The following is a 16,311-nucleotide window of genomic DNA, read 5'->3' on the forward strand; positions in this document are numbered from 1 at the left end:
GGCCGGGTTGATAGGACTTGGGTACTGTAGGAGGTGAGGAAGAGGGAATCAGAGTTGGCAGCTCTTTGTCCTTTGTGCTGAAGTGGTTTACCCAGCCCTCTGGTCTGCTCCCTGCCCCTTCCTTGGGTTCCATTAATTTGCTAGAGTGGCTCACAAAGCTCAGAGAAAACTTACCAGATTACTGGTTTATTATAAAAGAATGTAACACAGGAACAGCCAGATGGAAGAGATGCTTAGGGCAAGGTATCCACCCTGAGTGGGCCACTCTCACCAGATTTCATCATGTTCACCATCCTGGAAGCTCTTGGAAGCCTGTCCTTTTGGGTTTTTACGGAGGCTTCATTATAGAAGAGGAATTTCTGGATCATAGGCTATGCATAGGCCTAGCTTATACTGCCAGCGTATTGGCTTACACTCCCACCACATTTCGTCAGTTTGTCACGCCACATCCTTGCCAGCACTCAGCAGTGTTAGCCATTCAGGTGATGAGGTGTCTTATTATGATTGTGATTGGCGTTTTCCTGATGATTCCTGATTTGAGTACCTTTTGTAAGTTTATTAGTCATTTAAATATCTTTTTGAAATTACTGTAGAAGCTTGTTTTTCTATTGGGTTGTCTTTTTGTTATTAATTTGTTAGAGTTCTTTATATATTGTGGATATGAGTCGTTTGACAGATATGGGTGTTGTGAATGACTTACCCACTCTGACTTGCCTTTTTGCTATCTTAACCGTTTGTTTTGGTGAGTAGAAATTCTTAATTTTAATGTAGTCCAGTGTATTGTTTCTTCCTTTTGTATTTAGTGCTTTTGTATCATATTTAAGAAAACTTTGCCCACCCTAGGGTCATGAGGATATTCTTTGTTTTTCCCCAGAGTCTTTATTGTTTTATCTGGCACATTTAGCTCTATAATCTACCTGGAAATGAGTTTGTATGTGGCGTGAGGTAGGGGTCACAATTCATTTACTTTTACAAAGGGGAGCCAGTTGATCTGTTGCTGAACCGACATCCTTCCCTTCTGTACTGTCATCTCTGCATTGCGAGCTCACATGTGGGGGCCTGTTTCTAGACTCTTTTCTGTCCCCTTAGCCTTTACCTCACTGTCTTTTTCAGTATAGTTTTATGATATCTAGTATCATAGTTGATATCTAGTAGTATAAATTCTCCAACTTTTATTTTTCTTTTTCTGCATGATATTTAGTTATTCTTAGCCTTTTGCATTTCCGCATACATTTTGGAATCAACTTGTCAACTTCCACACATGCACAAAACCTCCTTCGATTTTGATTGGGACTGTACTGAAACTTAAGGAGAATTTCTTTGTGGAAAGGTTTTAAATTATAATTCAGTTTCTTTAACAGATACATACCTTTTCAAATTTTCTACTTCTTGTCAGTTTTAGTAAGTTGCGTTTTTCCTCAAATTGTTTTTTTTGTTTGTTTTTTGCGGTACGCGGGCCTCTCACTGTTGTGGCCTCTCCCGCTGCGGAGCACAGGCTCTGGACGCGCAGGCTCAGCGGCCATGGCTCACGGGCCCAGCCGCTCCGCGGCATGTGGGATCCTCCCGGACCGGGGCACGAACCCGTGTCCCCTGCATCGGCAGGCGGACTCTCAACCACTGCACCACCAGGGAAGGCCCCTCAAATTGTTTTTCAGTATATTCGTTTCATGCAAATTTTGGCATACTGGCATTGAGTTGTTCATAATGATATCCTTTTTTTCCCCTTCTTTTTAGAGAATAGGTGTTTTTTTTTTATCAAGTTAATAAGGACTTTGAGTAGGGAAATGTTAAAATGAAATCATTATGTTTAGTTTTGTTGGTGGAAGTTCTGGGGAGTAGTTGAGGATGTGGATGTCTTAACATTAGAAGGGAGGGTAAATATATATCCAGCTTTGGAAAACCCTTGGTGTGGCCTGGCTCACAGGTATGTTGGCCTCACTTCTCAGCCTTTCTGACCCTACAAGCATTTCTTAGTTCCCTGGGCTCCAGTACCGTTTCAGTTTTGATTTGTATATAGATGGCTTGATTGGTTTTGCTAAAAAATGAACGTTTTTTTTCTCCTTCCTTTGCTGACTCTTCCGGGCTCTTGCAGCTCCTCCTGCTGCAGGTTACTCTGGTGCTTCATGTAAAGGACGGGCCTTTACCCAAGGGGGGTGTTGGAGAGAATGATTGAATCTGTGGAGATTTTCATTGCTTCAAAGGTGGGCAAAGGAAGGTCTGCCCGAGAAGTCAAAGATGTTAAAGTATTTCTGCCTTATTTATTGAATGAGTGAGTGAATGTTTGGGGAAACTAAGTGGTTATGTGTACCCCCAAAATTGTGAAAACCAAGACGGGAATGTGTCTTTGTCATATTGAAGGAACAGAAGTTCTTTGTGTCTCCTTAGCCTCCCCTTAGGCGTCCCTCGCTCTCTTTCCTCTGCAGTAGCTAGGGTATGGTGCTCCTACATGATTAAACAACACTGGTTTGAGATCAGATTTTTGTATTTTATACTTGAGAAGAAGAAAATTTTGTTGAAAGGTATGTTTCATGATTTCTCATGTGATAAAATGTCTTCCCTTTGCCAGCAATTCCCAAGTAATGTGATTGCCTTCAGATATACAGAAAAACAAAGAACTAAGCATCCTGGATCATGTATTCCAGAACTCAGATTGTGCATTTAGTGTTGCTAGGGAGGATTTATCAAGTCATTGCTCCAAATCGTAAACTTTTCAAAGTGGAAGTGCTTCCTTGAGGACCAGAGAATCCTTCCTTTTTTCCACAAGCGGTAAATTTACCATAACCATAACCAAAAGATGAATCTTTCTTCCAAAAGATGAATCTTTAGTTCTTTCCATGAATAGAATTGAACTTTTTGATGACTACATTAGTGTCATTGAAGCTGAGGTGCTATGTCATTGTTTTGGGGATTTTAAATTTCACTTACGAATGGATTTTGTGAGTTCATTTTACTTGTTTAAAATGGACACATGTACTTTTTTTATTAACTGTCATTATTTTTAAAATTTGTGCTTAATTTTTTCTCTAATCTAAACCATATTTAATATGTTTACTTTCAGGAATTACCCAACTCTGTCTTTCTGGTGATGGAGGTAGGTAGTATACAGGTTTCTGTTTAATTTATTTCAAATTTCTTTTGATTAATAGGTACTTTAAAATTGATGGTAGGTTATTTGAAAATTTGGACTAATAAAGTTGATTCAGTGATTTAGATTCTATTTTATAAGGAATATAAAATTTTTAAATGTTGATTCTATAATTCTTATAATTTGTGAGACTTGATTTATATTATATACAAATGTATTTTTAATTAAAGTTAACTGATAATGAATTGAATTAAGCTTGAAGCAGTGTCTTATTTTAATTACTTTTTCTTTTATATATCAGTATTGCAATGGTGGAGACCTGGCAGATTATTTGCAAGGTAATTTTTTTATTTTGTCAGTGTTCAGTGTAGTAATGTAGTCTGTTTAGTCTTCATTTACTTCTGAAATATGCTACCCCTGTTTTCTGTACTTGTATAGAAACATTCAGTAAATATTTGTGTATGTGTAATTGTGGTCACTTTGCTGACTGACTGTCATTTGTTGTGGTTTTGCTCCTAAACTTTGCTTGTGTATAAGTACTTGTTTATGTGTGCCTCTCTCGGACAGTTTGAGAGGTAGGGCCTCTCCCCAAGAGAGAAAAACCAACAGAATTTCTCTTCAAAAGATGCTAGTGGGCTGCTGTCAGTGAACCTTTAGTCCATTTCATTTACTTCACAAAAACAAAACAAAACAAAGCAAACCAGAATGGAAGAATGTATCCAAGAATGTGTTTATTAATGTGAATGTTGCTCGTAAATTTTTTAAAATGTTATAAGGGATTAAGTGTAACCTTGAAATTATTATGTGGCCCAGAGGTAAGATATTTTGTGGCCCAGGGGTAAGATTTTAGTACTGGATGTTGCTAGTATCTAAAGTGTATTCATGTAGGACAGTAAGTGCTCAAATCAAGTTGTGTCCCTCAAAAGTGCTTTTTAAAACGACCTTAGGTGAGGCCAGCACCTACTTTCTCTCCCCTTAAAGATACACGGGGAGTAGGCAAAAAGGGAGAGGCTCGTCACGCAGCCTAGAGACAGGCCATGACAGTTGCTTGTGAAAACACTAAGACAGCAGTAAATACACACACAAAGGGTATGGACAGCTTACAGAAGAGAAACAACATATTTCAAATGTTCAAGTAAACGAGGAGTGCAATTGAAAATGAGATTTTAAAAATCTTTAGAATATATTGCTGAGGTTTGGAAAGCCATGTAGAAATAATGTAAAGAACACAAGGATTACTCCTTCTAAATACAGCTGAAGCTCCTGTAGGCCCTTCTATGATCCTACTCCGGTCCCTCCCGCTTAGAGACAGCCATTATCCTGAACTCAGGAGTTTAGTCCATGTGTGTTTTTGTATTTCCCTGAGATTCTTTTTTAAGAAATTCTCAGTTTGATGAAAAGATTTTTCAAAATGTCATTTCCTAGTGGATACCGTGCAGAGACAGGCACTTTCTTCACTGCTGGGGGAGAGGAGTTGGAGCTAGAAGACACCTTGCCTTTACCTTCTGGTCCGCCTCTGAATCTTGAACTCCTTGACTGCTTAGTGATCCTGATGAAAGCTCCTTTCCCTGGGGTCAGGTTGAGGGGCACCTTAGCCGTTTAGAGCCCTCATTGGAATATCAGTTTCCTTCTTTCACAGAAATCCTGTTGGACTGACATAGGTGCTGATGCTGCTGTAGCAGATTTGTTAGCTTCGACAGCACTTTTGTCTGTGATGTTGAGCTCTGCATTGGATATTCCAGAGCAATAGTGCTAGAACAGGAGACCCAAGAGTAAAGAGCTTACCAGAATGCTGCAGTCAGGCAGGCAGGCTGGTTTGCAGTAGTTCTGTTGTTCATATAACTTAATCACTATGCGATTTTGGTTATTATTTAACCTCTCCCTGGTCTCTAGCTGCCAGTTGAAGAGACATGTAAACTAAATTTGGTCCTTAAGGAATTGTCTAGAATTAAAGAATTGTCTACTCTTCAATATGGTACCATGGACCACGTGGGACTGTTGAGCTCTTGAAATGTGGCTAGTCTGAATTGAGATGTGCTGTGATATAGAACACACGTTGGATTTTGAACACTTCATAGGGAAAAAGAATGATTATATCTTAAGTTTTTTATATTGATTATAGGTTGAAATGATAATATTTTGGAAGTAGTAGATTAAATATATGTTAGTCCACCAGTTTCTTTTCATGTTTGAAAATGTGGCTACTAGAAAACTTGAAGGTACATATGTGACTCACATTATATTTCTGTTGGAGAGCACTGGTCTGGAAGATCTGGCGGCCAGAGGTCTGGATGGTCTAATGCCGCTAAATCACAAGACAGCTATTTAGTCCTTTTATTTGCTTTGATAAATAAAGTCCCTTTTCTATCGAAAGATAGAAAACAAATTCTATCAATTGCAAGTTTTAAATAAGACAAATTGTAGAGTACTTGGTAAGTTGTACTTTAATTCTAGCAGATATCTTCAGTGTGGCAGCCACAGCTGAGCCTGCCCTGCTAGGGCGAACTGCTCAAGAGTTCATTCATCTGAGAGTTTTCATGATAGCAGTGCCTTTAAAATGTTAAACTTTTAACGTGAGAATTTCAATTTATGGGATTGTGTTGAGAGTAGGCATCCTGTGTTCATAGAAATATGTGAATTTTTTACTGTCGTTGGTGCCCAGAAGCAGCCTAAACTAGTTCATTAATTTTTCCCCACAGGAACAGTGTTAGAATTTGGACTCTGAATCAGATAAACCCTAAGTCTATTCAATAGTATGTCATGGGGCAGTGATACTGGTTCTAAGCAGCCGTAGTCATTTAAAGTAGCAAAATTTTTCTAAGCCCTAGAATGAAAATGTAAATGAATGAAATGGAAGAAACTGTACCATCCTTTTTTTTTCCCCCCCCTGCTGTACGTGGGCCTCTCACTGTTGTGGCCTCTCCTGTTGCGGAGCATAGGCTCTGGACGCGCAGGCTCAGCGGCCATGGCTCACGGGCCCAGCCGCTCCGAGGCATGTGGGATCCTCCCGGACCGGGGCACAAACCCGTGTCCCCTGCATCGGCAGGCGGACTCTCAACCACTGCACCACCAGGGAAGCCCTGTACCATCCATTTTAAAAATTTTATTTATTTATAATACATTTAATTAATTTATGTATTCTTGGCTGTGTTGGGTCTTCGTTGCTGTGCACGGGCGCTCTCTAGTTGCGGCGAGCGGGGGCTACTCTTCGTTGTGGTGCGCGGGCTTCTCATTGCGGTAGCTTCTCTTTTTGGGAGCATGGGCTCTAGGCGCGTGGGCTTCAGTAGTTGTGGCTCACGGGCTCCACCAGGCAGGCTCAGTAGTTGTGGCGCACGGGTTTAGTTGCTCCGCGGCATGTGAGATCTTCCCAGATCAGGGCTCGAACCCGTGTCCCCTGCATTGGCAGATGGATTCTTAACCACTGCGCCACCAGGGAAGCTCTACCGTCCACTTTAACTGTTTCAGTGTAACTTAAGTAAGACATTACAAAAATAAAGCTCTAGTTGTTGATTTGATGCTCCCACTAATGTGCAGTCATTTATGTGTTGCCACCTGCAGGAAAGTAGATCTGGAAGAATATACTCCAGAGGTAAACAGTGTTCATTCATCTCCAGGATGGGATTAAGGAAGATTTCACTTTTCATATGTTTTAGCGTATTTGGATTTTTATTTTTTAATAGCATCAGGAAAAGAACTCCAAAGAATTTTAAAAAGTGGATAGGTTAAGAACTACCCTCACAGAAAAAAGTATTAGATAATTTTTTTTTAAAGTACATTTATTTATTTATTTTTGGCTGTGTTGAGTCTTTTATTCATTGTTGCGCGCGGGCTTTCTCTAGTTGCGGCGAGCGGGGGCTACTCTTTGTTGCGGTGCACGGGCTTCTCATTGCTGTGGCTTCTCTTGTTGGGAGCACGGGCTCTAGGTGTGTGGGCTCGGTAGTTGTGGCTCATGGGCTCTAGAGCACAGGCACAGTAGTTGTGGAGCACAGGCACAGTAGTTGTGGCGCACGGGCTTAGTTGCTCCATGGCGTGTGGGATCTTTCTGGACCAGGGCTCAAACCCGTGTCCCCTGCATTGGCAGGTGGATTCTTAACCACTGCACCACCAGGGAAGGCCAATTTGGTAATTTTTAAACCATGGGGATTTAGTTTATTTGAAGATGTTAAGGACATGAACTGTCACTTAATGTGTCATTAAAATGATTTTTTAAAAAAATTTAATTAATTAATTTATTTTTGGCTGTGTTGGGTCTTTGTTTCTGTGCGTGGGCTTTCTCTAGTTGCGGTGAGCGGGGGCCACTCTTCATCGCGGTGCGCGGGCCTCTCACTGTCGCGGCCTCTCTTGTTGAGGAGCACAAGCTCCAGACGCGCAGGCTCAGTAGTTGTGGCTCACAGGCCTAGTTGCTCCGAGGCATGTGGGATCTTCCCAGATCAGGGCTTGAACCTGTGTCCCCTGCATTGGCAGGCAGATTCTCAACCACTGTGCCACCAGGGAAGCCCCTAAAATGATTTTTAAAGTAATATTTCACTTGTTCTGAGTGTTAATGTTATTTCTTTCTTAATCTTAAGTGCATATGGAAAGGTTATAAAGAACATATTCTAGAGTTGTATGGGCAGAAGTATGTTCACAAAGGCTTTAAAATGGGGCCATGGATATTAAATCCCTAATGTAGATTCAAGGAATGACTTTTAGAACCACTGTCTTGAAGTATATATTTGTGTACTGCCCACATTTGAGTACTTACGTGCCAGACCTTTTTCTAAAGTCTCTATTATTAAATATGCTGTCTTGCTTGATTGTTACAACAGCCCCGTGTGGTTAGTCTGTTTTCAGCTTTTTATAGATGAGGATGGGCACAGAGGGGTCATCTTCCAGGGTCACAGAGTAAGTGGAGGAGCTGGGATTTGAACAAAGGCAACCTGACTCCAAACCAAGCTCTGTTCCGTTACGTGCTCCAGTGTGCGCGTAGAAACACTGCTGTTTGCTGAACAGTGACTACCCTCAGATCATTCCTACCACCTCTTCGTAGTACCGAAGACATGGCTTCTTACGGGTGTCTTTAGTTAGGAGAGATGCTGCAGTGAGGCGGTGTGTTGGCAACAGGGAGATGGCAGGAGACAGGTGTAGGGCCACCAACCCCGGCAGGCCCACGTGGAAGGGATGCCCAAGTCTCGCCATCCAAGCAGTTCACCTGTTTTTAATTCGTGCTCAGGTAATGGTTGGAATTAAATGTGGACATTTATTCCAGGTATTTGACATGAAGGGGCCTTATTTTTGGCTTGTGGAGGAGACTCACATTTGTTGAGCACCTCTTGTTATGCTCATTCTTCCCAGTAAAAATGCGAGAGGAAAGCCAAAGAGGAACACCAGTGAACATGAAAGGTGCAAGTGTAAATCAGTTCTCTTTACAACAGATTGATTAAAAATTTTGAGATATCCGCTCTCTCTTCACAGACTTAAATTGTTAAAGTAAAAACTGAGAAAATGCGAATCCCAGTTCCGTACTCCCTCAGTGTTCTCCTCAGAATATGCAGATGATGCTTGAATGTTGATGGAGCGCCTTTTCTCCCAGCTAAAGGCACTCTCAGTGAAGACACCATCAGAGTCTTTCTGCATCAGATTGCAGCCGCCATGCGGATCCTGCACACCAAGGGGATCATCCACAGGGATCTCAAGCCCCAGAACATCCTGCTGTCCTATGCCAACCGTAGGAAGGCCACTGTCAGTGGTATTCGCATCAAAATAGGTACCTGGCTCTGTATTGTCTCATGCAAAGAACGTTTTTGGGACTTGGTATTTTTAGATAATTTTAGTTCAGCTTTGTTAGAATGATGGACTTTGTTGAGGCACTTTTAACATTTTTATTGAGTTCAGTGAGGTACATTTGGATATGGGAACCCTTTACATTATTGGCAGCAGGCGCTAGACGGGGCCAAAGACCCCATGCTAGGAGCTCTGAGTACGACTCCCAGCAGGAAATCCTGCTTCTCCTTATCACAGGGAAGCTAATGTATCATGGTTGCTGGCAGCAAATTAATAACCCTGATTCTTTACAGCTTGTTGGATTTTAACGTGAGGGACCTGAGAGATCATTTAGTTCAGGCTTCTTACTTGGAAGTTTTTTTAGCACTCTCAGGATTATTTGAAGCAGTTTATAATGCTAGATTTTTTAAAAAGTTTTTCTCTTCGTTGGTGGAAAAATGATTATTTAGCAGTATTTTAAGAAATCTCTGATATTTTATGGATTACATCTGGTATCTGGAGGAGGACAAAAACAGCTCCAGTTCTATACTGGTATTGATATTGGATGAGAGCTGTATTAATGGATCATGTGTTATAATTAGCATTTTCTCTTGCGAAGTGTGGCACTTCCTTCTTGGTTACAAAACTGGCAGAGCAGTGACTTGTGCAGTTGGTGATGACTACTGTTTCTTAACTTGTTGAAAGTGAGGTAGCTCTTTTTTCTTTGGTGGACAGTCTTATTCAGTAAGCTTTAATTTCTCACAGTTCTTTTGTACGCTCCTATATCTTTAAAGAATCATATGGTCTGTGTTAACTGAGCAAAGATATCATTTGATTTTCTCCTTTTTATTTTGTGAAATAGCGGATTTTGGTTTTGCTCGTTACCTACATAGTAACATGATGGCTGCAACGCTGTGTGGGTCTCCAATGTACATGGTGAGTGAGTGTTTGCATCCTTGTGTGTTTACAGCACAGCAGCATAAGCATTGGAATTTAAGTATAATGCTTGTTTCCAAGTAAGATGTGATATTATATATAGTCTGAGTTTTTATTATATTACAAATGTTAATTCTATTACTGATAATGATATAATGCAGACGTCTTTCACTTTAGTATAGCGGACTGTGAAAGTCTGTCATCTTTGCCCATTGGCATTTATTTTTTAACATGATTAGTTAGTTATTATGGTAGAAATCTCCTGTTAGATTAAATTGAAAACAAAAGTTGATGAAATATGGTCATGCTATACATAATGTATAATTTTAGGAATACTTAAAAAAAAACCTTTTGGGGCACGTACCTCTTCAGCTGTAGGGTATAGTCATCTTCTGCATGTTGTCTCTTTAGACAGTATCCCTATATTGTAGAAGTGTTTTCCATCAGTGTCACACTTAACAGCTGAAAAAAATCTTAGTTTTCCTCTTTATCCTCTCCTGTGGTTACTGTCAGGTCTAATAGGGTGAAGCTGTGAAACTTCTGAACTAATGTGAGGTGTTAAGCCTGGAAGTACCTTAATTCTGGAACTTCAGAATCCTGTGAAGTAAATAAATGTACCTATTTCAGTTTTAATTTAAAATGGTTTTATGTTCAATTAGGGTTTCTTCTAATGTAAAACCACTTTGAGCTAAGGGAACTAGTAATCAAAGTGCAGAAAAAATTTTTTGTATTAGACTTACTTTTTCCTGATCATAATCTTACTGCTTATTTAGTAAATGTTATAATTTAATATAATTAAATACCATTTTGCACTTCTTGAGTGTGAAGGTAGTTCAGCCTTGAACTAATAACCTTGAGGATAGACAGTGCTTGGGCTGATTATTAAAGGGAGGTGGCTCAATAAGAAATTTATTAAGGACAATAAATAAAAATGTTATGCCTGGAAAATAAAATTTCACTATCTTTTAAGTGTATTTGACATTCCTATTTAATGCTATGCTTGCCTTGATGGATGGTATTTTTAAAAAGCAACATCTAATGAGAGGGTGGGAAAATAGCTGTGACAAAGCAGCAGAGAAAAAAAAAATTGATTTTTTTGGTTGCTCTGAGCAACATGTGAGATCTTAGTTCCCCGACCAGGGATCGAACTCACGCCCCCTGCATTGGAAGTGCGGAGTGTTAACCACTGGACTGCCAGGGAAGTCCCAAGATAGTTTTCATTATTGTATTTTGCATAATAGATTTTCCATTATTTTAAAAGTTTTCAAATGACAGGAATAATATAGCAAACACTTGTGTACCTACCATCCGTATTTAACAAAGTTAACATTTTGTCATGTTTGCTTTGATCTTTTTTTTAGAAACAAAGTATTTCAGAAACAGTTCACGTGCCCTCCGTAGCCCTTCTTTTTCCATTTCCCACTCTCCTACCCCAGAAGTAACCTCTATCCTGTAATTGGGGTATATTTTTCTTTATTATTATTTTAATACTCTTTTTGTAGTTTATGTGTCCATAATATTATATAGAAATGTTTGTTTCTGCAACTTGCTTCTTTTCATGCGCCGTTGTTTCTGAGATTTACCAGTAAGCCTCAATGTAAGAATGTGGTTCTGTATTCGTTGCAGTATCATTTGATTAGGACAATATCACAGTGTGTTGTTTTTATTTTTGTGGTTTTGTTAGGAGTATGACCTTTTCCAGCTAATTAATCCATACATATTAATTATGTAAATGACCTAATGCATGTCTCTTGAATTGTTTTATCCCCAGGCTCCTGAGGTTATTATGTCTCAACATTATGATGCCAAGGCCGACCTGTGGAGCATAGGGACAGTGATATATCAGTGCCTTGTTGGAAAACCACCTTTTCAGGTACCTTGACTTTTTTTGGATGTGCTCAGTTTGGGAATCTTCTCATTTTGCAGTTGCCTTTGACTTATAAAATGGGGAATACAGTTGACCCTTGAACGATGTAGGGGTTAGGGGTGCTGACCCCTTGCAGTGGAAAATGTGCTGTAACTTTACAGTCGGCCCCTTGTACTTGCCGTTCTGCATCCGTGGGTTCAATCAACTGCAGATCGTGTAGTACTGTAGTATGTATCGAAAAAAGGTTCCTGCACAGTTCAAACCCATGGTGTTCAAGGGTCACCTGTACTTTGAAAGCAGTGTTTCTGGTTCCTCTGTGACTTATTTTGATTTTGTTAACAGGCAAAACTGCTGTAGTGAGCCAGAACATCTTTCGCTTTTTCCTTTTTTATCTGCCTTCCCTAGTAGTTGGACTGGGCCTGGGGCCGCTTAGGTTCCCCAGGCTCATGAAAGCTGGTGCAGCTTAGCTAACAACCTGGTGGGAAATAGGTGTGAACAGTGATGTCAGCGCTTCCTGCTTAGCCTTGTTTTGGGGTCCTGGAATCCACGTGAGGGCTAGGGCAGGTCTGGGAAGATCACTGGAAACTGTCCCCAGCTCTCTATTCCTGTCACTGCTGGGTGAGAGGTAATTATTTAGGCTTTATGGAAGTTACTTTGAGTAGGTCTTCCTCTCCCTTAACATCCTGTCAAAAAGAGGCCTCCTAGGGTATAAGCACAATGATTCCTCTTGAGTTCATACTGCCCAGTTACAAAGAGGAGTTTTGAATCTGAAAACTGGAACAGAGTGAAATTATTTGCCCAACATGGTTTTTAAAAGTCGGTGACACAGCCAGGTTGAACACTTAATTTCCCAACCTAGTTTGGGCGTAGAGACAGCTTCACTAATTCAGCAGCGCTTATTATGAGGGTGCTGCTTGTTACTATGGCAGAAGAGTAGCAGTCATCTGAGTTCTCTTCCTTGAATCCCTCGGAGGTAAAATACACCCTGATCTTACACAGTAAAAATACACCTGTGGGTAGGCCATGTAACCTCCAGAGTAGTGATTTTCAGGCCTTTCTGAGAATCTGACCTCAGAAAAGGTACATTATTGTGCCCAGATGTGCAGAATTCACGTACAATTTCAGAAGTTTTTTAAGTTCCTGGTGCCCATCTATGGCTCCTTCAGCATTCCATGGCTTTCAGGTTCAGAGTCTCTGTTCTATAGCAGAATGTGAGCTTTGATCATATGATTTGGAATTTTTGCCCTTAGTTGTTTAGGAAATTAAACCTTTTTCTTCCCCTTTTTTTTTTTTTTTTTTTAAACAGGCTAATAGTCCTCAAGACCTACGGATGCTTTATGAGAAAAACAGAAACTTAACGCCTAGGTATGTGTTTGGATTACACTGGGTTTTACCATTTGTCGGTGCAGTGTTGTCTATTTGAATTCTATGTGTTTTATGTTTTTCCGTTATTGAATCTTTTTTCAATTAACAGTAAGGAGAGCTCTCATTTTAACAGGAAATTAGAAAATTACTAGTGTATCGTAGGTGCCTGTGTGCTGTATCATTTTCTTTCTTTTTAAAAATGTTAAGTTTATTTAAAAGAAAAACCTACAGAAGTTATATGTGTTCTTTGAGGAGAGGGAGATGCAAACAGAATAGATGTGCATAAAGTAGAAAATTGCTAGGCTTTCCCCTAGAAAATAGCTAGCTCTAAAATAGCTAGAGAGTCCCCAAGTTAGATGTAACGTATCTTGTTTAATCAGATCCCTGTTTTCATTTTTTTGGATACTACAAACAGGCTTTACTGAGGAGAGATTGTGTATGTGTGTGCGTGCGTGCATGTATACACACATTTGTGCATTCCTTTAGGATGGACTCCTAGAAATGGAATTGTTGGGCTTAGAGACACTCTCTCCAGCTCGGCTGGCCCTGTTTGCACTGCTGAACAAGCAGTGCGCTCCTTTCCTGCGTTCTACCAGCAGGGGTTGTTACCAGTCTCGATGCCTCCCAAGCAGGGCCAATTAGCTCTTCATTTAACTTGCATTATTTTCTTTACTAGTGAGGTTGGCTCGCTATTTGTTTAACATCCTTTTGTAGTTTTTATTCTGTGAATTACATATTCCTATTACTCACTTTTTTTTTATTGCCTTGTCCTTTTTTATTGGATTTCAGGAAGCTGTGTTATTTCTCACTTGTATTTATTTAAGCTCTGCCCTTTTGCAGATGGAATTGGAGGTGGCTGTTTGTCTAACAGAGAACTCTGTAGCAACCGTTAGTGCTAGATCGACATTGTGTTAAAACTCAAGATGGTCTGTGCTTGTGAAGTGCTGTGTTCTCGCAGATATTCCAAAAACAGCAATAAGAAGCACGATGCAAGAATCTTCCCAAATTGATGCTATTTTTCAAAGGCAGTTGCTTAGTGTTTGTTTGTTTGTTTTTTCCTTTAAGGAGTGAAGGTCTACCATGGTTCTCTTGGTATAAAATGTAGTGTTTGTGAAACTGTATATACATTTTCATTTACTGTAATGAAGGCGAAAGTCGTGTAGTTAATATATAAACTCACCACTTAGGTGGTTTTTTTTTCCTTTCCCCCCCCAGCATTCCCAGAGAAACATCACCTTATTTGGCTAATCTCCTTTTGGGTTTGCTTCAGAGAAACCAAAAAGATAGAATGGACTTTGGTAAGTAATATTTTCAAATTTTGTATGTATGCTAGTTTCTAATTTTATTTTTGTGTATTCAAAAAAGGTTTTTTTTAATTTATTTTTTATTGAAGTATGGTTGATTTACAATGTTGTGTTAGTTTCTGGTATACAGCAAAGTGACTCAGTTACACATATGTATACATTCTTTTCATATTCTTTTCCATTATGGTTTATCACAGGATGTTGAATATAGTTCCCTGTGCTATACAGTAGGACCTTGTTGTTCATCCATCCTACATATACTAGCTTGCATCTGCTAATCCCAAACTCCGACTCCATCCCTACGCCCCTACCCACCTTGGCAACCACATGAAAAGGTTTTTTTAAAAGATACTGTAAATGTTTCAGAAGAAAATGAAAATCAGTTTTACTTTTCTTTCTATCTCTTTGTCTTTTTTCTTTCACGTATTTTGTAAATGTATGGAAGGTATATAAATAGTTAATATAATCAGTAATTTAGAAGCTATTATCCTATTTGTCGTTTCACTATTGGCCGATATTTCTCATGGTCACAGAGCAATCTCAGTTTAATTTCTCCCTCGGAAAGATAAAAATATTTACCAAACTACATGACTAAAGTTTAATTCCAATTTTTACCACACTTTAAGAAAAGATATGTTTAGACTATTTCATCTTTCCGCCATACAGAAACTATTAGAGCTACTGTCTGCTGAGAACATTTACGGGGACAGTGAACCGAGTGCTTCCGAGTGGGAGGTAGTTTAGACTAAACCTGACTTCAGCTCATTCCTGATTGTGTATTACCTGGAGAACCTCCGTGCTGGGCTGTGCCATTCTCCTTGTCTGCTCTGTGCTATTTAGTAACATACAATTTGGAGACTTAATGAAGAATGAGATGGTCTTCATGAGGTTTTAAAGAAATAACGCAATTATACATACAGGAAAAGAGTAAATTAATGAACTGCCATGTACTCACCTACTTATTTATCTTTATCTAATTAGCAGGCTTACTGTGTAGGTTTTATCCTTGGTGAATAGCTGAAGAAACTAAAAATCAAATTAATAGCTTTTTTAAAAATGTGAAACCAGCTGTAGGAATATTTCTTCTGGGACAGGAGAGTAGAGTTTATTACACAAATCAGCTGTCTAAGATTTCCCGTTAGGACAGTTAAGAGCCATAGTTCACAGAGCGATGAGCGAGGGCCTGGTCACAGTTCTCCGTGCCCTTGTCTGTTTGAGGACAGCACACACTAGAGGACACATCTGCTTTAGTCGCCTCAGGGGTGCTGTGCTGGTAATGGACACTCTGAGAATTCACACCATTATTTTAAAATTTTCATTCATTAAGAATTACTTATAATTTGATGGGTTTTATGGATGATTTATAAAATAACGTGCTTTTACATTTAAAGGAAATGGAGTCTATGTAAAGAAGTTAATAATAATTATGTATGATCTCAAGGATATTATGTTGACTACATTGACGAGGTTAACCTATCTGCAAAAATCAACATCAGTTTAATGGTTTCATTCTCATTTTCATTATAGAAGCATTTTTTAGCCATCCTTTTCTTGAGCAAGTTCCAGTAAAAAAATGTGAGTACCCACTTTTTACATTTCTACTTAAAGAGTGAATGCAAGCTTAAGGAAAAATTAGTATTTGGTATTATAAAATTAATTTTTTATGTGCTTCTCAAGATTTCATTGAGCTTTTCTTAAATATTTGTAATTGTGTTTATTTAATTACAATTCTGTTTTTCCTTCCAAGTCCAAATTGAAAGAGTTTAGTAATTACTGCATTTTTGGTTTCACCCATGGGAGCTGTAATAAGTAGGTGAATGTAAATTTTTGGCCAACACAAAGCTGTAGTAGTTGTGACAGGTTTGCTAGTGGACAACTTGTGTAATCGCACTCCATTCGTCGGTGTTTCTCCCCCAGCCTGCCCGGTCCCGGTGCCCGTGTACGCCGGCTCCGCCTCTGAAGGTCCCTGTAGCAGCTCTCCATCCTGTCGCTTCGCCTCTCCACCTGTAAGT

The 16,311-nt window shown here is 39.5% G+C and overlaps 1 protein-coding gene across 1 annotated transcript in view; it reads left to right on the top strand.

Annotated features, from left to right (window-relative positions):
- ULK2 (unc-51 like autophagy activating kinase 2) overlaps positions 1-16,311 on the top strand; it is a 66,470-nt gene that overhangs the window by 7,962 nt on the left and 42,197 nt on the right. Inside the window, exons 4-12 of the mRNA XM_059997625.1 lie at positions 3,059-3,091; positions 3,387-3,423; positions 8,658-8,831; positions 9,690-9,763; positions 11,535-11,636; positions 12,937-12,995; positions 14,211-14,293; positions 15,827-15,874; positions 16,217-16,305. Of these exons, the coding sequence (XP_059853608.1) occupies positions 3,059-3,091; positions 3,387-3,423; positions 8,658-8,831; positions 9,690-9,763; positions 11,535-11,636; positions 12,937-12,995; positions 14,211-14,293; positions 15,827-15,874; positions 16,217-16,305 (699 nt within the window). The remainder of the gene's footprint in view (positions 1-3,058; positions 3,092-3,386; positions 3,424-8,657; positions 8,832-9,689; positions 9,764-11,534; positions 11,637-12,936; positions 12,996-14,210; positions 14,294-15,826; positions 15,875-16,216; positions 16,306-16,311) is intronic.

This window comes from Delphinus delphis, chromosome 19, assembly GCF_949987515.2.
Source record: "Delphinus delphis chromosome 19, mDelDel1.2, whole genome shotgun sequence".
Taxonomy (NCBI): Eukaryota; Metazoa; Chordata; class Mammalia; order Artiodactyla; family Delphinidae; genus Delphinus; species Delphinus delphis.